The 23,602-nt window shown below is 36.7% G+C and overlaps 3 protein-coding genes across 6 annotated transcripts in view; 2 read left to right on the top strand and 1 right to left on the bottom strand.

Annotated features, from left to right (window-relative positions):
* The window catches only part of LOC111868893 (protein CLP1 homolog), a 22,294-nt gene extending 16,750 nt beyond the window's left edge, over positions 1–5,544 (top strand). The window contains exons 7-9 of the mRNA XM_023859967.2: positions 180–273; positions 1,434–1,585; positions 5,456–5,544. Coding sequence (XP_023715735.1) covers positions 180–273; positions 1,434–1,545 — 206 coding nt within the window. The 3' untranslated portion in view covers positions 1,546–1,585; positions 5,456–5,544. The remainder of the gene's footprint in view (positions 1–179; positions 274–1,433; positions 1,586–5,455) is intronic.
* Positions 1,644–16,203, bottom strand: LOC111868894 (glycosyltransferase-like domain-containing protein 1). Of its 2 annotated transcripts, XM_023859968.2 has the most exons (6): positions 15,979–16,203; positions 12,342–12,468; positions 12,090–12,257; positions 6,215–6,439; positions 5,357–5,611; positions 1,644–1,909 (listed from the first exon to the last, which is right to left on the bottom strand). In XM_023859968.2, exons 1-6 carry the CDS (start codon positions 16,085–16,087, stop codon positions 1,672–1,674), a joined length of 1,122 nt encoding a protein of 373 aa, XP_023715736.1. In that variant the 5' UTR covers positions 16,088–16,203; the 3' UTR covers positions 1,644–1,671. The 2 variants fall into 2 exon arrangements, with proteins under 2 accessions (XP_023715736.1, XP_023715737.1); XM_023859969.2 differs by lacking the exon at positions 12,090–12,257.
* A 28-nt stretch (positions 16,204–16,231) lies between these two features.
* Positions 16,232–23,602, top strand: part of LOC111868892 (cullin-2) — a 38,205-nt gene continuing 30,834 nt past the window's right edge. Inside the window, exons 1-3 of one of the 3 annotated variants that reach the window (XM_023859966.1) lie at positions 16,232–16,293; positions 16,814–16,965; positions 17,045–17,245. In XM_023859966.1, the coding sequence (XP_023715734.1) occupies positions 16,847–16,965; positions 17,045–17,245 (320 nt within the window). In that variant the 5' untranslated portion in view covers positions 16,232–16,293; positions 16,814–16,846. The other 2 variants (XM_023859965.1, XM_023859964.2) reach the window with 2 other exon arrangements.

The raw sequence follows: 23,602 nt of genomic DNA, 5'->3' as shown, positions 1-23,602 counted from the left end.
TGGGATCCTGATGCACGATATATTGCATTTAATTGTGTACTTTTGATTAAATTAGCTCTTAAATGTACAAGTAACCATGGATCTGTCGGGGAATTCAAATGAAAGAAATTGCCTATAAAATATTGTACTACATGCATAAAGATAAGATCTTTAACGTGAGATTTCTTACTGATTTCTAGGACCAAATCTGCTGCACCATATATTAGCTGTAAGTTTTGCTGCCTCAGTAGAAGAAGACGTTATTCAAAGTAATATTGCAGGCTTTGTTTGTGTGTAAGTAGAATTACATATATAACCATACCCATTAATCTTCTTGTTTTCCCTTTTCTTCAATTCTGTCCCCAAAACTTGGTTATGAAACTTAATAAACTGAAGGTTGCTGTCTTCTGGGATGTGATGCTATGTTTGGTAGATACCAGTGTTTCAGAGGAACCTTTTGCCTCCATTTCCAGGGTAGAGTATTTTTCTACTGTGAAGATAGAGGCAGCCAGCAGATTCTTCTGAAGCATGGATACCTATCAAGTGAACATGACATCACATCTGAGATAGGAATAATCTTTGTTGACACTAGTATCAGAAACCAAAATATCATATACCATTATACTTCCTGTATTAACATACTGTTCAGAATCAAGTTTCTTTTTTCTTTTTTTCTAAATTACAATCCACCATTAATTTCAGTTCTACAAACCTTAAATTTCAGATGTCAGCAGTTTCCAAATTGTATCTGGTTATGCTGGCTGTGGCTTTAAACATAGCCCTGTCTGTTGGCAAGGGATTTTATATTTTACATTTCAGGTACTGTTGTAACCTAAATGATGCTGAGTAAAAAAAAAAAACAAAGACAAGACAAACTCCATGATTTTAGTCCGCATGCAAACTATGATGCTGAGTAGGTTCCTGCAAATGATTTGCAGACTGATATTTTGTCAAAATGTAGTTTCAGGTANGGCACATTAATAATAAAGAATTGAATTGAATTGAATTGAATTGAAGATTATTATGAATTCATTTGTACATTTGGGCTAGTAAAATATACTATCATGAATTCGAGGCAACATAAAATCATTGGTGCATAACACATCTTCACATCACCCATGTCAACTTCTACTCATCGCACCTTGGTTATCTAGCTCCATTGCTAGTATCCCCATCATTTTAGTATGTACCTTCATTTAAGAACTGATGATACAGAACAAATGGTGGCAGACATGCTCTATATTATATCTGCCATGTGTTTAAATACTTTTCGATAAAAGAAGAAATTTGTATGGACCTAAAACAACAATTTCATGGTTCCACATGCTTCCAGTGTCTTTACCTTACATTTTTCTGTTTCCTTTTCCTTCCCTCCTTTCTTTTTTCTTAATTTCAGTGCATCCACATACAACGTGTTTCTGGATAATTATGGACATTTCTCATAATTTTTATAGGACAAATGTGGATATGGAAAGGCAAAGCATGACTGTACTTTCACCTCAGCCACGTCCGCTTCCAAAAACTCTTCTTATTCTGTCGGACATTCAGTTCATGGATAGTCATTGATGATAGAGGGCAGGGCAACATGACCAGTACTTGTTATGAGGTATGTTTTTAGTCTCCATACTGTGTTGGCATATGCTGTGATAGAAATAGGAAAATACTGGTGTTGTATTTTGTGTATTTGCCTTATCAGTCTAGCAACAGAACATGCTTATATTCATTGAGTAGATATTCAACACTGAAACGTTTGAAATCCATTTTAAGACTATGTCTCATATGTCTTGCCAAATTTGGATTTTGACAAAAGTTCTCAAGAATTTTAAAGAGTTCTTGTTCACTATTGTAAAGGCATTCATTTGGGTATAGCTCTGGATAAACTAAGGCGTTTGGACACAGAGGAAAGCATCCATAATATGTTGCTTCCAACCTGGAAAAAGAATTAATTATTATTCAGTGATAGGTAAATTAAAATATTTTTGGATGAATATACATTTTCACTTGAAAGCCATTGTCTGTATAGAGAGGTCAGTGTAACTTACACCAATAATTATTATTACACATCTTCCTGATTCATATTTGTACAGTTTATGCAAATAAAATGGTAAAGTTGTCCCTGTGCTTAACTAATTAAGCATTGTGCCATGAAGGCATGTGAGGGAGTGGATGTATAGATCCACAGTTTGTTGACCTCAGCACTTGCTGAAGGTGAGTGGTCAGCTTTATGCCCAGCCATTTACCATCCCCAGCAATATTGGGGGTGCACAGTGGACCTAGTAGAGGTCTGAGTACTCAAGGGCAAATATAAGTTGTCCCCCTTATGTCATTACTCAATAGTCACAGTAAAGAATGTTTGTGAATTACTACTATTCTAATCCCAGCATTAATTGAACAAGCATGGTAAAGACAGTGAAATATCAGTACAACAGACTTCTGGGAAACAACAAACTATATAATCATGTGTTCCTGGAAGGAACAAGTCAAAAAATGTCAAAACCTGAAAGTACTTATGGGCATGTCATGCTTTTAAGATCTTGTATCTAGCCATGTAACTTCCTTCTCTGAAATGAATGAGTAACTGCTTGTTCATGGATTAGACTCTCAATAATGCATGTGTATTGTTTCTCTAAATTAATGTATATAATTATTAAGAAGCTTCTGGGGTGGTAGCGTAGTGGTTGAGGGGCTATGATACAAGCCAGAAGGTCGCGGGTTCATGTCCCGATGAGGTCATTGGATTTTTTTCAGTTGACCTAATCCTTCCAGCCGCACTAGGCCCTGGGGTTTACTCAGCCTCTAACAGAAATGAGTACCAGGAATTAATTAAATAATTTTCCTGGGGAGTAAAGCGTGGCCGGCGCGTAAGGCTGACGACCTTACCGCCATATTTGAGCCGATTGTCTAGATAATGTGGGATCCACAACGTCTCACAACCCTATGGGCCTTCATGGCCTGGTAAAGGGATAGCTTTACTTACTTACTTACTAGGTGACGTACAGTTACAATGTACTTCTTTTTGAGTATTTTGGACTTCACACATTGTCTGGTATGTAAAAGACAAAAAGACAAAAAACCAAAATAAGTCCAAAATAAGCCAAAAGAAGTACAGTATACACCATCGTCAGAATCCTTTCAAGTCTGAGTTACAATGTAGTTTCTGCAGAAGCCAGTGTCTTCCATAAAATCAAGTATTTCACCTCCTGCTCTTCAGCAGCATGTATCAGATGTCCTTAAAGTGACTGTTCTCCTTGTGTCTGCATGTATGCAGAAGCCTGTTCCCATTTACATTGTTGCCACAATCTTTCATTATTCCCCATTTTTTTTTAATGAAACTCCCATCTGTAATTACCCCAAACCTGAAAGCACTTGTGGGCATGTTATGCTTTTAAGATCTTGTATCTAGCCATGTAACTTCCTTCTCTGAAATGAATGAGTGACTGCTTGTTCATGGATTAGACTCTCAATAATGCATGTGCATTGTTTCACTAAATTAATGTATATAATTATTAAGACAGCTTCTGGGACATGATGTTATGTTGTCTGGTAGAAGTTCACCAACATTTCAGATAAATGTACTGCTTCCACCTTCAGGGCCAAAATCAGGCATTTGTTTCTTGGTTTCCTCTTTAGTCTTGAAATAGCAGTATTTCATTCCATTGAAACATCAGGAATCGTCTACCAGACTACATGGTGTCATATCACAGAAGACAGTATTTTTTGGTCACTGGTGTGAGAATTATATATAATTATTATCCTGTTCATCATATATTGTAGTAATAAATGAATGTCTGGGATCAGAATTGTGTTTCTTGCAGAATGTACAAATACTCCATATATACAACTTCTTTATTAAAGCCATCACAACACAACTATATTAAGGCCAGTGCCTAGTTTGGCTCTGCTACATGTTTCGGCTATTAAAAGCCATCATCAGGCATATACATGGCGAATATATGCCATGTATTTGTGTTGTTACAGTTTTAATAAAGAAGTCATATATTATAACACAACAGCATGCACGAAATGAAAATTACTCCAAATATAGTCAACCTGTAGTGTTCAGTAACTAACTTATACGTGTTCATCAAGGATGTGCATTTGTTTATGTCAGGATTAAACTTACAGTGGAGAGACTATAATTTCAACCTTTCCTTAGCCTTTCCTGGCTAATGAAGAAACTGTGCTACAGGGCATGATTGATAGACTAATTGAAATTGGAAGGTTCTATGGCATGGAAATGAATGTGGAAAAAACAAAAGTAATGAAAATTTCGAGACAACCAACCCCAATCACAATAAAGATAGACCAAAAACAACTGGAGAATGTGAAATGTTTTAAATATTTGGGTAGCTTGTTAACAGATGATGGAAGGTGTACTAGTGAAATTAAATCCAGGATTGCCATGGCAAAAGCTGCATTTAGCAAGAAGAAGAATCTTTTTACCAGCAAATTGGACTTAAATTTGAGGAAGAAACTAGTGAAATGCTACATTTGGAGCATAGCTCTGTATGGGGCTGAAACATGGACACTTAGGGCAGTAGATCAGAAACATCTGGAAAGTTTGAAAATGTGGTGCTGGAGAAGGATGGAGAAGATCAGTTGGACCGATTATGTGAGAAATGAAGAAGTGTTAATTAGAGTCAGTGAGCAGAGGAATATCCTACACAAAATAAGAAAATGGAAGGCTAATGTTCATGTTTACGCAGAAACTGCCTTCTGAAAGAAGTTATCGAAGGAAAGATAGATGGGCGGATAGAAGTGACAAGAAGACGAGGAAGAAGACGTAAGAAGATGCTGGATGACCTTGAGGAGAGAAGAGGATACTGTCATTTAAAGGAGAAAGCTCTAGATCGCATTAAGTGGAGGAATTGTTTTGGAAGAGACTATGGACCTGTCGTCTTGACAGATTACTGATGATGATGTGTCACAATAATTTACTGAAATTCTTAAGTTCTCTTCACTTTTTTTCAGCTGGTATTTCAAATTTTGTTGTATTTTTTCAACCATCAGTCCAAAACAGTAAAAGAGCCAGTTCAGCCATCTAATATCACTCACAGGAACTAAAATAACAGCATAATAGCATGTATTGATTGAATGATTGATTGATTTACTGATGAAGGGGTGGGCCATACTGGCCCTTACACTGTAACTGCCATTAGATCTTTAGTGTGTCCCCCATCTTAGTCAGCCCTCTAGCAGTCCCACAATTTAGATGAAATGCGGCACTAGTAGTAGTGTAAATGGAAAACAAATGTGCAACATATTGTATATGATATGGAGAGGCAGGAAGGCACTCTCAGAATGTATGTGAAATGACATGCAAGGGAAAAATCCCAGTCCATCGTACATCGTATATGATATACTTAAGATGACTCACATTGCCACCCCGTAGAATTCATGCTTAGCTGTGGATATAGCAATATGAGCATGTCTTAGTATTTCATAATATTCATGTTTTGTTTTCTGGTGACCCCAGTTGACAACCCGATTGCCCAGACGAGTCCGAGCCTCAGCAAACACTGGAGGAACTTCAGAAAATGATTCACCAAGCACTGACACATGGAAGTTAAGCCCAGCATCCACCAGCATCAACAACATATGGAAGAATGTTGCAGGATCTTTATCATGCTCCCTGCAGTATGAAGAAATATTATCTGATTCAGTTTATTGAAATATTTTATACCGTATTTACGCATGTATAGGCCGCAGCACAATTTTCAGACAGAAATTATAGAAAAAATAATTTTCTTGGAATATTATTTCAGGAGTATTACACCCTGTATTACTAATTATGAATATAATTTTTTTAAATGAAGTGTGATTTCGAATATAAGCCACACCCCAGTTTTCCTCTTGAATTTTTGGCAAAAAATGTGCGGCCTATACATGCATAAATACGGTAATTTGTTAGATAATAGTGATGTAAAGCTATATTTTTTCTGTCCAGCTCTTTGCTTCATGTTTATAAAGTGAGAGCTCAGCTTTTTTACCACATCAGTGGTCCTTGATTTAACATCCATGATGTGCCATGCGATGGACGTAAGATAGCTCATCACAATATTGTATAATATTGATGTATATAGTTATGGTTACTAAATATGTTAACTGATTGAACGGTATGATTTACTGGACATTGGCCTTCCTAATTATTTAAAAATAATGAGAGTTGTCTTCTGCTTTCTTTTACAAAAACATATCCTACCAAATCTTATTTCAGAGCTACATTACCACTTACCACCTGTGTGGCCAAACTAAATGGAGAACTGTGTTGTCTGAATCTCTCAAAGGTCCCAGTGAAGGGAACTTCAATGGAAAGTAGAGGACTCTACATTTTGGAGCGATCTGCTGTTTCAGGTCCTTGGGACGAAAATCTGGTTGTAACTTGAGGAACTTGCTTATGGAGTCCAAGAATGAATCTTGATTGTACTTAGAATTGAACAATATAATATCAGCCACAAGACTGAAAATTAAAATTACAAACAACTGAGTACAATTTTAATTTAAATAAGCCCTCTATAGGAGATATACCTGTCTTATATTATCATCAGGGGCCTTCATAACTTCAGTCCTTACCCACAACAACAACAACAACAATAATATAATGATAATTCAGTTGAATTCTTTATTATTTATGTACCCAGTCAATAGCTGCAAGGTCAATGACAGACAGAGCACAGTGTAGATACAAGTAATTACACTATGGACAATCACAACATAAAGTCAATGACAAATTACAGTCAAGCACTGGAGGAAAAAACATTAATGCAGGGGGGGGGACTAAGTTGTTATTGAGTTCTGAGAAATGAAACATATAAATATTTAATTGAGAAATGAAAAGTATAGATATTCAGAGAGGACAACAATAATAATAATAATAATAATAATTCAGTTTAATTGTTGTTTATTGTACATGCAAATAATAATAGTAACAATTACACCGTATTTAAAAATCGTTTGGGGAGAACTTTCCTGGCTCCAGATATGTCAACATCCCTTCAAACAACATAAGTAGCTGCTGCACATCTAACAGTGGGACACTTTTTACATGAGGAGCAAACACTGAACAATGCAAAGTCTCTGATATACTGAGCAGGAACTTGGAGACCAACAAATTCCAGAAGAGAAGGGCAAATTTCGAAACAAAGTAAGCTTGAGTAAGAAAAAGAGCATTGAAGCGATGTCTCCTAGTATGTAAAGTATGAAATTTTAACTCCTCCAGAGCAAGAGAATAATAATAATGGACTTGAGGATAGAAACGATTAAAACAAAGGGACGCAAACCTCTGCTGAATGCATTCCAGCTTGTTAGCATCAGTTGACATAATCGAATTCCAGACTAGGGATGCATATTCAAGTTTGGATCTAACTCATACAGTGTACAACCTGAGCATACAGTCTAGAGATGAGAAATTGAAAGTAATGCTACAAACTGGACCCAGCAGTTGAACACAGAGAGAAAGTATAATTGACATGGTCATGGAAATAAAGTTCAGCATCAATAAACACTCCCAGGTCTTTTATAGAATCCGTCCGGGCTATAGACACTTGACAGAGTTTATAATCGTAGATCAGTATGTTGGTTTTTCTGGAGAAGGATATAACTTTAGTTTTACTAATGTTGAGTTTCATACAGTTAGCAATGGACCAACCTTGTATAGAGTTAATGTCAGACTGAATTAGATAGCAGTCCTGAGGAGAACTAACGGCTCAGTAAATTTTGATGTCATCAGCAAGAAGCAGACACTCAGAGTGGGCAACTGTATCGCATATCTCATTAATAAGCACACTGAAGAGAAGGGTTCCCAAGACCGATTCATGGGAAACACTGGAGAGAACTTCAAAAGGCAAGGAAAGAACACCAGAAACACGGATGTGAGATTTCCGGTTGGATAGGTAATTGCGAAACCAGTTTACATAGCCACCAGAAAGGCCAATAACACTAAGCTTATGAATCAGAAGGGAATGTGGGATGCGGTTGAATGCATTGCTCAGATCAAAATAAATAGCATCAGCTTGTCTCTGAGAGCCTACTATAGGGTAAATAAAATCAACATAAGTTACCAAGTTGGTGCTTGTGGATTTAGTTTTAGAAAAGCCATGCTTGATAAGGGATAATTTTAGATTCTAGATAATGGGAAACATGGTCATGAACAATAAATTAAAATATTTTAGAAAAATTACTCACTAGGGATATAGGCCTATTGTTGCTAACAGAGATACATTTGCCTCTTTTGAGAACAGGAACAATTGCTGCTTGCTTCCATAGGATGGGAAAATAATGCTGAGAAAAGCATTAAGAATAGGTACAAATATATTGGTACAACCCTTAATAATGAATCCGGGGATATCGTTGACTCCAACAGATTTAGATGGTCTCAGGCACTTAATGGCTTTGATAACATCTGAATCAGAAACAGACACTAAAGGTAAGAATTCAAAAGATGACAAAAGGTTGGGGAAGACAGCAGGACAAGGATTGTGGTATAATGATTGAAAATTCCTCAGCAATATCATTAGGTTTGATTAATTGCTTACCATCAACCTCAAGCTGGATGAAGTAGAATTTCTTTTCCTAAAGGAGGCCACATATTTCCAGAATTGCTTGGGTGGTGACTTTAAATTTTCATTCACTGATGTCAACCATCTAAGTCTGTCAGACTTAATGGTAGCCTTAACTACCTTATGATAGATTTTCTTCTTTTAAAGTAAAGGTATCCCTGTAACAGGCTGTGGAGGCCCATAGGTTTGTGAGATGTTAAGGTTCCCACATTTTCTAGACAATCAGCTCACAGATGACGGCAAGGTTGTCAGCCCTACGTGCCGGCTGCCCTTTAACCCCAAGAATATTTCTGGTACTTATTTATGTTAGAGGCTGAGTTGACCCCAGGGCCATAGTGCAGCTGGAAGGATTACGTCAATTGAAAAAAATTCAATAACCTCATTGGGACTTGAACCCACGACCTTCCAGCTTGTAGCATAGTGCCTCAAGCAACTACGCTACTGCATGTCCCAAATTTTTGGTAAAAGCAGTCGGATTTCTTATTTTTAAAATGTCTGTAAAAATAATTCTTTTTACTTTTATAATACCATAAGGAACTAGAATACTGGTGTGGAAATTTCGTATGAGTGTTTATGATGCCACTGGGAATTGCATGTTCCATGGCATCCTGAAGAGCTGCATTGAGGCTGGCAACAGCAGAATCCACAGACGTGGTACCATACACACAAGACCAGTTGTAAGTTGAAAGATTATTATAAATCAATGTATAATCCCCAGACGAAAATTTATGGTACGAATATATATAGTTAGTTATTGGAGAGGGTGGGTTTCCCCATGCACTGAGACCTGTATTGGTCCATTGTGCTTCCCTCTATGATTTCTCTATATCCTGCCGGTACTGGTGCTTACCATCAGTCCCGCCCAGCCAGCGAGACCGGCTCTACTAGCTGAGAGGTATCTATAATGCTGCCCCCCATCTACCAGAGGTATTAGAGACTGCTGTTGGGCGGGAAACGTCCGTTAATTTGGCTCAGTGACCTCCTTTGGAGATATGAGGTTCTTTTACGTGCCGTAAAGCTACGACACGGGACCCATGGCTTAAAGTCCCTCCCGGAGGACTTGTTCCCTGAATTTTTCCGCTCTTAAAAATTCGATGACCTCCGCCGGGTATTTGAACCCGCGTACTACGAATATATATGACTCTGAATACAAGTGGCAAGGGGTGAGAATTGTCAGGCTTTATAAGTTCAGGGTCAACAGGAGTAATACTTATGTCTGTTAAGTTAGAAAAAATTAAATCAAGTAGACTGCTGCTACCAATAGTGTCAATGCACTGGTTAAGATTAAGAAGACACATGGAGGTGCAGATCGCATCTCCCTTAAGTTTACAGTAATAAAGGGAATTGGGCAGAGATAGACCATGTTTCCAGTTGAAGCCAGGAGTATTAAAATCCCCAACCATAATTACTCGAAATTTATGGGTATCCAAATTGTTTTCTAAAAATTGAAAATAGTTAGCAATGTTTTCAGGTTAGGCATCAGGGGGAAAGTAATGATTTCCAATGAGTAAGTTAAGACTGTCAGAAGTGGGGATTTCAACCCATACACATTCATCACAGGATTTTAAATTGTATCTGCATTTACAGGAGTGAACTTTGGAGGATAGGGCAATGAGTACTCCACCACCACCACCACCACGTGTCTTATTTACAGACGCCCTGTCAGAATGGAAAACTGTATAGCAGTCAGGAAATAAATTATGGTCATAATACAGATCGTTTAGCCATGTATCAGTTAAACAAATAATATTATAGTCTGTGGAGCAGATATTTTCATAAAGTTCGAGTTGTTTAGTCCTAAGACCTCTGACATTTTGGTAATATATATATCAAAACAATTTCCAGGATGTGTTCCAGCAGTGTATACAGGAGACAGGGTTAACTGCTTCTTCTTAACTACTGTTACAGAATCACCACCGGAAGGGTTTTCACCCGTCACAATGGACAGCTCAGGCAGTGAATTCATAGCAGGAGCTGTGACCTTGGCGACACTAGGTTTACCATCCATTGCACACACACAGCATTCCTGTATGATTTAGTCATAGATATGGCAGATGTAGCAGCCTCATGGCGTGTTGATTGCACATGTGAGAGCACCTGTTGTAGTTCAAATGGTTGCGTTGTCGATTCTAAGTTGCTGAACTTCACTGCTGAGTTTTGACACCATCAAGACTACAGGCTGTATTATCTCCATGGTACGGATGCCATTAGTGTGAACGGTTTCCAGCTGCACGCTCAGAGAATCATTATCCCCTATACACAAAGCAGTACACTGTAGCACTGCAGAAATTGCTTCCTTCTGGTTACTCTTGGAGAAGGAATGCTCGTTTGCAGCATCCCCCGTGAGTTTCATACAACTGTCACACTTGTAAGCAGACTTACTGGTGGTTGCACTCACACTGGTCTCCGGCACACAATTACAATGAAAGTGTGAATCGTACTCGCCACAACGAATAGATTTTTGTTTTCCGTAAAACAGCTTTTCACAGAGCTGACAGTGGTCCTTACTGGCCACACCTAACCAGTGGCACATGGAGACACTAGGCACTCAAGTGGGTGGGAGCACAAGCATAACACGTCCGTACAGCTCGAGTGTTGAGCAATAATAATAATAAACCTATCATTTTCATGTAAACAAAGTAATTGACATTTAATATCTCATTTCTCTTTTCTACCAGAAATGTTATCCTGCCTTCTTTATTTGCAAATAAATGTGTTTATATACTTGTATGTATTTTGCTGACCTCTTAAAACGTTTTCATTCTGTGTCATTAGTAATATCAATATGGGCTCCACACAAATCTCTAAGGGGGGAGCCACATTGGCACTGTTTAATATGACTGAAAATTATACTAGTAATAATCTCAAAAGATATGTAACTTTTCAGCTGTTAAGTCCCTCAGTGGAAACAAGGCCAAATAATAAATTGTGTAACATGTTGCGTGTTAACACACTAAAGAAATTTAACAATGCAAAATACAATATTGTAAATTAATTTCTTTCCTGGAAATTGCCAATATTTATTTTTGAGTCATATAACGAAATTTTTAAGTAATGGTTATGTACATAAGGCGTGTGTAAAATGTGAACAGTTACGAGTAGCATACAAATCACCATCAATACTTATAAAATGGAAAGAATTCTAGAAGATGTACAAATCTGGACAACTGTGGCCATTTGGGGTGCACTGACATATGACACTCCAAAAACAGTTTTTGTGTTAAATGTCCTGAAAGTGAAGCATCTGTTTTATCAAGGTGTCAGCACTTTCAGCACACATGTGGTGATAAAACATGCCCAATAATACAGTTCATTGTGATATACTGAAAGTAAGATTATAAACTTTGGGTAATGATGTGTTTTATCTTTATGAATGTGGGTAAGACCACAACCTACCCTACCCCTTCCATGAGTTACAGTCCGAGAGTAAACAAGAGTCTCATTCCATGGGTGCTTCCCTGGAAGTGGATTTCTTCCCTCTTGACAGTGGACACACAGCAGGAAGATCAAAAGACTGTATATGAATACACGGAAAAACTCCTTTGTCCTTACCATGTCAAGATTTGATTGTATCCATACTGAAAGTCCCGATCCTTCTCTTTTCTGACAGGATATATCAGTTGATTTTCATGAAAATAGACAACCTTTCTAATATGGGACAGATCTGAACGTAATGCAACCAGCTCTGCAAGATTTAGTACACAGCTGGCAAACAAAACCCTGCACAAAGAAAAAAATAAAAAAGATAAAAAGGAAGAGAACATATGGAGAATGATAAATTTAAATATATTTTTGAAAACTCACTTGAAATTATGTTTCTTTGGTATTATTTGTGATATGTACAATGCACTAGTTCGTGCCCTCCAGTGCCATTTCTTTGCTGGCAAGGATATTAGGAATGTTGAGTTAATTTTCCTTCCATCATTTAAACCTGAAAAATAAAAAGAGCTATTTTTCAGGTTTCAGAAGTTAACAATTTGATATGGCTGGTTTGTATATAGGTGCATCTTTGTCTATTTCATGGCCCTCATGGAAGACTGTGAATTTTCTTCCTAGAAAGAAAAGTGATATACAGGAATGTGACAAGAAAGGAGGAGGATACTTTTTAAATTAGAATAAACTTAAGGTAAAATAAAAAGTTTAGCTTTAGCTCTTGTTATTTTCATACCCGTAATAAGAGACTGTAATTTGTTTATCTTCGTGTTTTATGAAAAGAAACGGCATCAGTGTGATGGATCACTGCATACTTGTACTACCAGAAGAAAATTGTTTACAGTGGCTCAAAAGTCCTTGGATTTGACAGTAAAAGGTTTTCACTGTATTGAAACAGAAAAATTCCACCTGTACCTAATATTAACCTCCTTACAGTCAAAATCTGAACATCTTATATGTCCAATATTTAATCTCTGAAAATGCAAACAGTGAACTAATAACTTATGTCTAAAGCACCAATTTTTGGTCTGAATTATTTTTCTGATGTGGAATTTTTCAGAATGACAAAATTGATACCACAGATCCTATGAACTGCATGGAAGAGTTACAAGATATCTCTCTATAAAAGTCAAAATTATAATCTATATCACTGTTTTTCAAAGTGTGGGTCACTGACTATCAGTGGGTCTTAGGAAGTGAGCTGCCTCTACTTAACTACGAACTTATACTGTAAAGGGTAGTTGTGTCTAATTGAATTTGTGATTCTGTATATCTCAGGCAAGTAACACATATACAGGGTCATATTATCATGCTTTGTATAGTGATTTCATATGGAATTATCAAATATACTAACGTTGAGATTTAATCCACTTAAATCATGGACATGTGTTATTTATTGCATGGGTATGACCTACAGTTATCATAGCAGTTGCATTAAGATCACTGGAATTTAAAACAGTGGATTTATACTATAAAATTAGCTTCTTACTTTACTGTGGATTATAAGGGCCTAGTACTTCCCTTCCACCAGGGCCCACCAATTTAACATACACCACTGGTTGAAATCCACAGTTATGATGCTCAACAATTTTGTCTATGCAGGAAGTTAACCATGACAGAAGGCTATTTCTTGATAATTACTTGCTACTTTTATTGCCCATTTTATAAGCAGTTTTTCCATTGCCATGACAATTATCCCTTATTCCAAATGGAATTAATAAGTTTGTGGACCTCAAAATGTGATTTTCTGCCTCCTACTTGGAATGAGGCTACCAGAATTTTTATAGCTTTGCAAGTTTGCAGTAGCAATCTTAACCTGCAAAGAACTTGGCTAAGGTACCAATGCCTCAGCTGTGTGTACTTCATCTTGCCTAACATCTATCCAGTGAACATTCAATGGCTGAGAGAAGTTATTTCACCTATTCAAAATACTGTGGCAATCTGCAAGCTGGTGATAATATGGAAGATGAGCATGTAACAAGTCAGCCAATTTTAAAATTTTACAAACTGAATTTTTCTCATAAGGATTGTCAGATGTGAAGCTTATTCTGTAAGAATGGGTTCTGGAATTTTAACAAAAGAAGTAACAGGCTTAAGACAATTAAATGTTTAATTACTAAGAGTACACGGAATTCCTTCTGATGCACACCTACTATGTTGAACTTACACGTATATTACATACTATGAAATGACAGACTGCAATCATTTGTCCAACTGTAAATTTTATATATAGTTATGTGTTTATGTATTTTATACTTAATGCTATCAGTAGTTCAGATTGTATATTGTTGAATGGTACAATAATTAGCAAATAACAAATTGGAAAGGATCTGGGAGGAAGTGGTCAGGTCTGCCAACATTTGTCTCGAGAGAATGAGGAAAACCACAAAAAGCCTCATTCAGGATGGTTATTTGGTATATAATTTGGCAATAAGCACAGTCAGAGTAATTTTTGCCATTTCTGAACACTGGCAGCAAAACTGTCTGACATAATGGCCAAAAGCATATGGCAGAATCAGGGAAGACAGTGAATGTTTAAACTTCAGTGCCAATAACAACCCTTCTTGCAGTATAAACACTGAAATACCAACATGGCAAATCTGCCTTTTTGCTATATGCTGACAATGGCCCTTATGGCCATATGTTCACATCTAAAAGGTAAGGTAAAGTTGTCACTGTGTTTCCTTAAGCACCACACCTGAAGATATGAGGGAATGGAGGTAAGGGAACTGCCCACATTCAAGCAAACGTTACAGTGACAGCTCAGGTACCATTGCTTAGCAACGACGAGTCAAAGTCAAAGTCACATTGCAACTGACGGTCAGTCAGTCAGTCAGTCAGTCAGTCAGTGAGTCTTGGTGTCGAGCCCCATCTGGGGCTCATGACCAGATATTAATTATTACAGTTTGATAATTATGGTTTTGCTTCTGTGGGGCGCCCTCTCTGACGAGAGGACAAGTCTGTCTTTCGTATATGCTGCTGGCCCTTGCCAGTGCAGTCTTTCTTGGGTCTAAGTCCCTTGGGACTTGAGACCATATTTTCCTGTCTCAGATTTGAGACTTCCATTTTCGTCGCCTCCTACGACTCGCAGGATTACAGTGGAGGTATTCAACCCTGCCTCCACATTGCTCTGGTCACTGACAAATATTCCTGTTATGCAGCTTCTGCACTGACAACACAGAATACAGTTATGTTATAGCTTTTTCAGCAACGGCGAGTAAACAGTCATTGCTATGTAAGGTCTACACAGTGGACTGTGTGCTAGCCAATCGCAAGCTAGAAACCATTCGTTGCTTAGCAGCGGTTGAGTAAACAGCCGGTGCTAGGCAAAGCCTGCAACAATATGGACAGTGATATGTTTAGAATAGGTCCACCTGTACTTAATAAGTAATAAGTAATAAAGTATTTAACATCCAAAAGAAAATTTTAAGGTAGGTGCCACCGTCAGTTGCAATGTGACTTTGACTTAAGGTAGGTGTTGAAAGCAGTCCCTCTTGTTGGAAATTACTTTGGAAATTTAATATACTCTTTACAAGCGAATGCATATTCTGCTTACTATTATTTATGGTGAAAAACTTGGAGAGTTTTCAAATAAATGCAGATGTACACAATTTAAACACAATAAGTAAATATGGCCATATGCCAAATGCTAACCTCACTAAACATGGAGGGGTACACTATTTTCGTATCACGTTATTCGATTATCTTCAGCCTACAGTTGAAGTTTAAATCATAATACAGGGCTCTGAACCTCGTAACTCACTCCATCTCTCTAGATGACTTTACATTTAATGCAAATTTGTAAGCTTTATGCATATCTATATATATGAAGTAAAATTCGTCTGTACTTGTCTTAAAAAATTATTACACCTTATGTACATATACATGTGAAATAGGTTTCTGTGTTTTTATTATAACATCCTTTGGTTGTGCCCAGAGATACATCTACGTAACGTATATAAACTACTGTACTCCGTCTTCATGGTTGTCAGTATTCGCTGAATATTACCATGGATTAAAGTGTCCATAAGCTGTTTATGTGAACCTCCGTAAAACGGCTCAAGTAAAAGAACTGTTTTTTCGTTCGGACTTTCACTATCCCTGCACCTTTCATTCATCTTTTAGTAACAAACCTCCTTAATTCATTACACACCGACTATTTACGTCAGCCATTCACAAACCATTAGAATCTTGCTTTTATGTGTAGATTCCGTCTGCAGATAGCGGTAAATTGGACATAACATTTTCGCAATACCGAGCACAAGCGAAGATATACGAACGGATGCGAACGATATAATGGCAGTATAAGAAATACGTGATCCAGGTGTGTGCACTTGAAATATTATGCGTGCTGTCGAAGAGGTTACATTTGTCTTTAAACTCTCTTGAGTATCTGAGGATCGCCATTACTTCCAGACTGCATGTGTTCATTTTAATTTGTGTATTTTAAAGGTATTTGCGTTTCAACTTATGAGTCTGTGTGGTCTGTATTTTGTGATTGCGAAAATATTAGACTGGTTTAGATTCTGTGATTGCGATGGACAGTAAGAGGTCGACTGTGAATTAAATTTAAAATATATCCAAAATATCAGCCAAGTATACGGTTACAAGGTGTCCTCCATGCAGTATTGGACTTGCCAGTGTTTTTCTTTCCATGAATTGCACTTCTCATTTTTGATCTGCAAGGTTAACTTCCTTCTATTTATAGATGAAAAGTGACAAATGAATTTTAGAAGTTTCTAAACACAATTGGACATTTCTTTTTTTGCATTTTGGGTAGTCCCTAGTTGTACTTTAGTATGATTTGTATTGCATTAATGTAATTCTGAAATTTCCTTGCATAGGTGTATGTGCAAAATTGTTTCTACAGTTGTACAATGTCTTTGAGGCCAAGGAGGGTGAATTTTAATGAGATGTGGGTTGGTCTTCAAGAAACTGTAAAAGGAGTTATAACACTTGATAATGTTCCTAGAGCAACATGGAATTCACACTTCAGGTACACAGGCTTTTGAGATGCAATTGAGTTAAAATTGCCTGTTGTTGGATATTTCTTCAAATTGTTATTGCGTTTTCAGTGATATATATGCCATGTGTGTGGCATATCCAGAACCATTCGCAGATAGACTATATCAGGAAACAAAGTGCTTTCTTGATAACCATGTGAAAGTCCTCCTTGAGAAGGTGCGAGCAAATGGAGAAGCTAATCTTCTTAAATGTTACCATCAAGCATGGGTTGAATACAGTACAGGAATTGGATATCTACATTGTCTTTACCTGTGAGTATATTTGAGTGGGAATATTATTGTTATCTTAATACAATTATGTCAAAATGATGATATTGACTGACTCACCCCAAAACTTAGCTCTGCGTGCTATGCAATTCAAGTCATAAAACCATTTGTGAATCAGGAAACTTTGCTGATTGTTTATTTACGCTTATTTTCACTCTATTATTCGATATGACATTATTTTTTGGGGTAACTCTTTGTATGCCATCAATGTCTTTCATTTACAAAAGAGGACGGTGAGACTAATAACTGGTGCTGGTAATAGAAACTCATGTAAAACGATATTCAGTACTCTAAAAATTCTTACTCTTTCATCTTTGTATATTTATTCACTATGTCTTTTGTGGTCGATAGCATAGATCAATATTATTATGTATCTGATATACATAATAGAGACACTAGACAGATATTCAAATCTACATCAACCCTCAACTTGTTTATCATTATATAAAAAGGCCCATATTATATGGGCATCAAACTATTCAATTGTCTCCCACTAAATTTGAAGCAATTATATAAAGATATTAAACGGTTTAAATTAAAATTAAAAGAATTCTTGAGTTGTCACCCATTTTATACTGTGGTTGAATTTTTTGTATATACTAGTCGGTAAGATTAATTGTATTCTGGTTCTATTCTTATGTCTTGACTTAGTTCTTTGTACTGCTTATTTATCTAAAATGACTTTTCTACATCCTAAAGTATTGGATTTTATGGAAATAATAGATGAGTAATGAAAATGAAAAAAGAGCTTGTACTGACGCCTGAAACCTTTGAGAGCTATATAATAAAATTGATTGATTGATTGATTTATTTCGTCACTGTAGATCATTGTACATGATATATGACAAGTCAAGTTAATTCTGAATATTAACAATTTGATATATAAGTAGATTAAGATGTCTTGGTTCTGCGTTGTTTTTGTAAATTGGGGGAGTTTTGTTGTATATATGGTTGATATGTTCTTTTTTATTTGTTTTATATTATGAATGCCTTGACTTGTTCCTGTGGGAATAGAATGTTTGTTTTTTGATCCGTGACTCATTCTATATCCAATGGTTGTTTCCCAGCCTGTATCTGGATCTATTTTTGAATTTGAAATAAATTGAAATTGAATAATGCTACATGGAAGTTTGCTGCATAAAATATTGTAATGTAAAAATCAGTTGCTTGTATAAGTGGGTTGTATTGTTATAGGGAAGCTTTTGAAGAAAAACTACAAGGTTCTGTCATGGAAAATATATTGATCAAATACACCATATTTTAAGGGAGGTGGACAGTGAAATCTGATTAAAACACAACAGGATGCATGAAATGAAAAAAAAAAGGACAGTTTTTGCAATTTTATTCTATTCTTTTAAGTGAATCTGTGATATTTGAGGACTGTGAATATCCTAATATTATGCCCCAGGATTATCTCTGATGGGCATAGTATATCATTTCAGTATTGATAAAGAAATTTAAATAATAAAATAATTGGAGTTCAGCTTAATACTAAGGTGCATTTTGATAAAGGACTGTTACAGATATGCATATTGAGTACTTATGGTGAGATATACATTTTGAAACTGTGTCTTAAGCTCAAACTGACTGTTTCTCACACTTTGTTCGATCTCTGAATCCATACATTAATGGTGATATAACTTAGGATCCGTTTATGCCATCTGCAAGAAATATTTACCTGCTATATTTCAATGTATACAACCCATATCCTCCAAGAGGGAAATTGAAATTTAGGGCATAGGGAACCCTCAGTAAAATAAATACTGTAATGTCAGTGAAACAATTTTGGAGATAATTTGTAGGCAAAGTGAGTTACATATAAAAATTCCTTTGAGGTTAAGGATTTGCTCTTTAGGAATATTTTTTAAAAATATAACATGCCTATCTGTAAAATTAGCAACGGTATATCACAGTGCTTGAAGTACTGTATTTGGGGGTCAGTATGCCCCAAAATAGGGCCCTTCAGAAATTTTTCATGAAATTTTTACAAAATCATGCTGTCCTGTAATGCTGCTAAAACTACAAAAGGTTTTGCACAGACAAAATATGTACAAGTTTCTTCCAAATTTCAGTATCCTCTTCTCTTGAAGTTTCAGGATAGGTGGTTAGGAATCCTGTTTCTTATGAAGGGTTCTTTAATCCCAGAAAATTAAAGACAGGATAGTATTATTACAGGTATTATATTCCAAATCAACAAACTTTACCTTTATCTTTAAATTAGACTAATGCATGAGACCTTGAATAAACTATTTATTTTTATAATAGTATACACTGGGGCCAAAAGAAAAGTACATACACTTTAATAGAGGTTTTCTATGGACATTTGCAAAGTTGGACTGAATTGTAATTTACTGGACATTTTCAAAGTTGGACTGAATTGTAATTTACAGTGTGTAGTGTGATACCCTCTCAAAAGATGGTGCTGGCCACCTGAATGCCAGAGCCACCTTATCGAATGACAGGTAAAAAAAAAAAAAAAAAAAAAAAAAAAAAAAAAAAAAAAAACAAACAAACAAAGAGGTATGGAAAAGCAATCCCAGTAACAGGCTGTGGAGGCCCATAGGATAGTGAGATGTTGAGGCTGCCACATTTTCTAGACAATTGGCTCACAGAGGCAATGAGGTTTTTAGCTGTATGCACTGGCCACCCTTTACCCCCAGGAAGATTGCTGGTACTCATTACTGTTAGAGGCCGAGTCAACCACACGGCCATAGTGCAGCTGGAAGGATTAGGTGAATTGAAAAGTCCAGTGACCTCATTGGGAATCGACCCCACAACCTTCTGGCTTGTCGCATAGTGCCTCAATCAACTACACTGCTGTGTGCCCCATGGCAGGACTGTCAAAGAAAATGGCAATGGAACAGTTGTCATTTGAACAACACATGATAATTTTGAAGTGGTACTGGAAATATGGAAATGTTTGCAAAATGCAAGGACAGTGGTGGTGTGAATTAGCAGCAGTACCACCAACTCAATAAGCAGTTGCATGCATTTGTGACAGATTTGAGAGCAGTGGTACAGTGCATGATGTACAAAAGCAAAGATCTGGGAGACCTTTCGCAACAATGAGTCCCACCTCTTCTACTGTGGAGTTGGAACAGTTTACACAATCAGCACAAAAGTCTGCAGAACATTGTGCACAGGAGACAGGAATTAGCAAATCAAATGTACAACGCATTCTAAAGTGTCCTAAATGGAAAGTTTACACCCAAAGGTTATTACATTTATTTATTTATTTATTTATTTATTTCATATCATATCCATGGATCATTGTACATGATATAGGACAAGTCAATACTTTACAATACAATAAGTAATAATAATAATAATAATAATAATAATACAATATATAACACAATGATATAATAGTATACAAAGATAATAAAATTATGATTCGAATGATATATATCCTGGGTGGTTATGGTTATGGAGAGTTTGATGGAATGAAGATTATTCCATGAATAAAGATGATCCTGATTGAAGAGTGCAGTTTTGTGAGTGGTTTCAACGCAAGGTACACGAGGATGAGGAGTTCTTGAACAAAATTGTTTGGTATGTTGAAGCAACATTTAAGCTTAATGGTATAGTGAATTGCCATAATTGTGTCTATTGGACTCCTGAAAATCCACAGCTTCATGTGGACAAGGAGATTAATTACCAGGACTCACCTGGTGTTGACTGTCATGCAGGGGTTTAATTGACCATTATTTTTGAAGGAACAGTTACTGGCATGTGTACCTCAGCAAGCTTTGGACATCCATTTTACGTGCCATTCATCTGCTCTGTGGGAACATGCAATAGTGTAGTTGATTGAGGCACTGTGCTACAAGCCGGAAGGTTGCGGGTTCAAATCCTGATGAGGTCGTTGGATTTTTCAGTTGACCCAATCCTTCTAACTGCACTATGGCCCTGGGGTCAAATTAGCCTCAAACAAATCTGAAAACTAGGACTCTTCCTGGGAGGTAAAGGGTGGCTGGCACATATGGCTGACAACCTGACTGTCATATGTGAGCTGATTGTCTAGAAAATGTGGGAGCCTTGATGTCTCACAACCCTGTTGTCCTTCATGGCCTGTTACAGGGATAGCTAGCATCAGCTCTATTGGGAATGAGTCATTTTACTTTCAACAGGATCGTGCACCACCACACTACTACTGAGATGTCTGAAGCTAGCTTGGTGAAACCCTACCAGTCAGTGGATAGGATGAAGAGATAGTGTTGAGTATCCTCCATCTCACCTGATTTAACTTCCCTCAAATTTTACTTGTGGGGGTCCCCAAAGGATGTGGTGTATCACAGAAAGTGCTGGACACTGGAGATGTTAGGGGAAGAAATTGAAATGTTGTGTGCCACAGTTCTTGTGGATACCTTGGCCATGGTTGCTTGTGCAGTAGTCTGGTGAACTCAGAAGTGTCTACAAGCTAAAGGTGGCACTTTGAAAACTTGTTCTAGTTTAACATTTGTTGAAATCATCCTCTTTTTTGTGTATCAAATTTGGATTATCAGTAACTTATATAAGTAGATATTTTGTATGTTGAAGTGTGTATATATCTCTTTTGAGCCCCTCTGTATGGAGAAAGTTATAGGTATTTGAAAGACAAATCTTGGCTAATAGGACAGTGGACAGTGAAGGTTATGAAAGAAAAAAAATGACCCTTACAAGTCTACAGTACTTTCCATAATCCTTACTTATTTGCTTATTTACTGTGGTAGTAGTGCAGTTAATCCATTTAAAACTGAATTCCTTCTAGAAAACAAGAATTCAGTTCATACCTCACAAGAAGTACATTATGTCTATGCTACAAAGATCAACCAGTTAATCCTGTTTAGGGAAAGAGTCACTGTTTATTATGAGAACCATACAAAACACAATCATGTTTTGTGACAGAATGCAGAGTTTTAGTATTTTAAAGCTGGTGGTGCATGTAGAAACATTGGACATTGGGGATTTAAAGTAATGCTGTTATGTTCCAATTCATGTAATGAATGGCAGATTAATCTTTTGCTTGTTTACCAAAACAGTTTTGCGTTGTTGCCATGTGGTTACTAAAATTGTGAAGCCTGGCTTTTACACTTTGTGTACTGTTTTTTGTAGACCACAGAATATTGTGAAAGATAGCACAATCATTAGATTCTGTCTTAGTGTTGATTTTGATATGACATATCCATGGGTATGATTTTAGTTTAAATGTACATAACTTAGGTGAAACTCATACCTTTGCAAGATATCTTGTCCAGACTATATATGGAACTAGTGTATGGTATAAAATGTCTTGGAAGCTCTGAAAGAGTTAATGTAGATCTCAGAAGCCTCGCCCATTGAGAGTAAAGTATTATATATAGTTACATTAGGGCCGCACCATAGCTCAAGCGGTTAGTCACTGGCTTCACACTATGGCGGCCTGGGTTCGATCCCTGGTCTGGTCAAGTGGGATTTGTGGTGGACAAAGTGGCACTGGGGCAGGTTTTCTCCGAGTACTTTGGTTTCCCCTGCCAATCTTCATTCCACCTATTGCTCCACAATAACCCCCACCTATCATCTGGGGCTGGTACAATAGGCCAGAAGTGGCCGCAGTACAAGGGACTTAGTCCCACCCCACTAGCAATAAAAAAAATAGTTGCATTATTCAGGAATTTGTTGAACAGTAATACCTAAAAAGAGTTAGCAATTTCAAATGCGCTCTCTGTTAATTGTAATAGGTTCACTATTAGGCTGTTCTCCTTTCTTTTACGGGAGGAAAGTAGACGTGAGGTCCACCTTCCTGTGTGTGTCCTTGTAAACTTTAGAAGGAGTTTGCTGATTTCCATAAAATTTGGTAAGAATGTTATGACATTTGAAGCCACCCCCAAACATCATGCTTTTTATTTTCCTACAATTAGTAATAAGAACATAGGCAAGTCACAGACTTAAATGGTGTGAGTAGCATTAGCACTATGTAATATAAGGTCCTGAAAGGATGAAAAGTATTAGATCTTTGACAAAATATGCAATTTTTGTTGAGGTGATTTTGTTTTGTAGAATATAAAGACAGCAATATGGTGGCTGCATGGGCTGTCTGTATTTAGGTTTCAGTTTTATTGCAATAACTAATGAACTATTCTGGCTAGGGATTTGAAATTTGGTACTGTATATTAATTACTCTTGGTGTAAATGCAATAACTGATTGCTATATGTGAACATATTACCAGGAATTATTTGTATATAGTCTTTTAACACATCTGTTGGCAGCCCTATAAAATATATAAGTAAGTGTATATATATATATATATATTTCATTCTTTCTCATTTTCATAGGTTAATAAGATTCTTACTTCAAAATTATTTGCATCTTTAAATATATTT

The sequence above is a fragment of the Cryptotermes secundus genome, unplaced genomic scaffold (assembly GCF_002891405.2).
Source record: "Cryptotermes secundus unplaced genomic scaffold, Csec_1.0 scaffold685, whole genome shotgun sequence".
Taxonomy (NCBI): Eukaryota; Metazoa; Arthropoda; class Insecta; order Blattodea; family Kalotermitidae; genus Cryptotermes; species Cryptotermes secundus.
This window is presented reverse-complemented; position numbering and strand designations above follow the sequence as displayed.

Excerpts from the sequence above, each read along its gene's own strand:
- LOC111868894 (XM_023859968.2), bottom strand. The coding sequence starts at position 16,087 with ATGAATGAAAGGTGCAGGGATAGTGAAAGTCCGAACGAAAAAACAGTT. Across the intron at positions 12,469-15,978 it reads TATGGACACTTTAATCCATG|GTTTAAATGATGGAAGGAAA; the intron begins GTAATATTCAGC and ends TTTATTTTTCAG. Across the intron at positions 1,910-5,356 it reads GAATTCTACGGGGTGGCAAT|GTTGGAAGCAACATATTATG; the intron begins GTGAGTCATCTT and ends TTCTTTTTCCAG.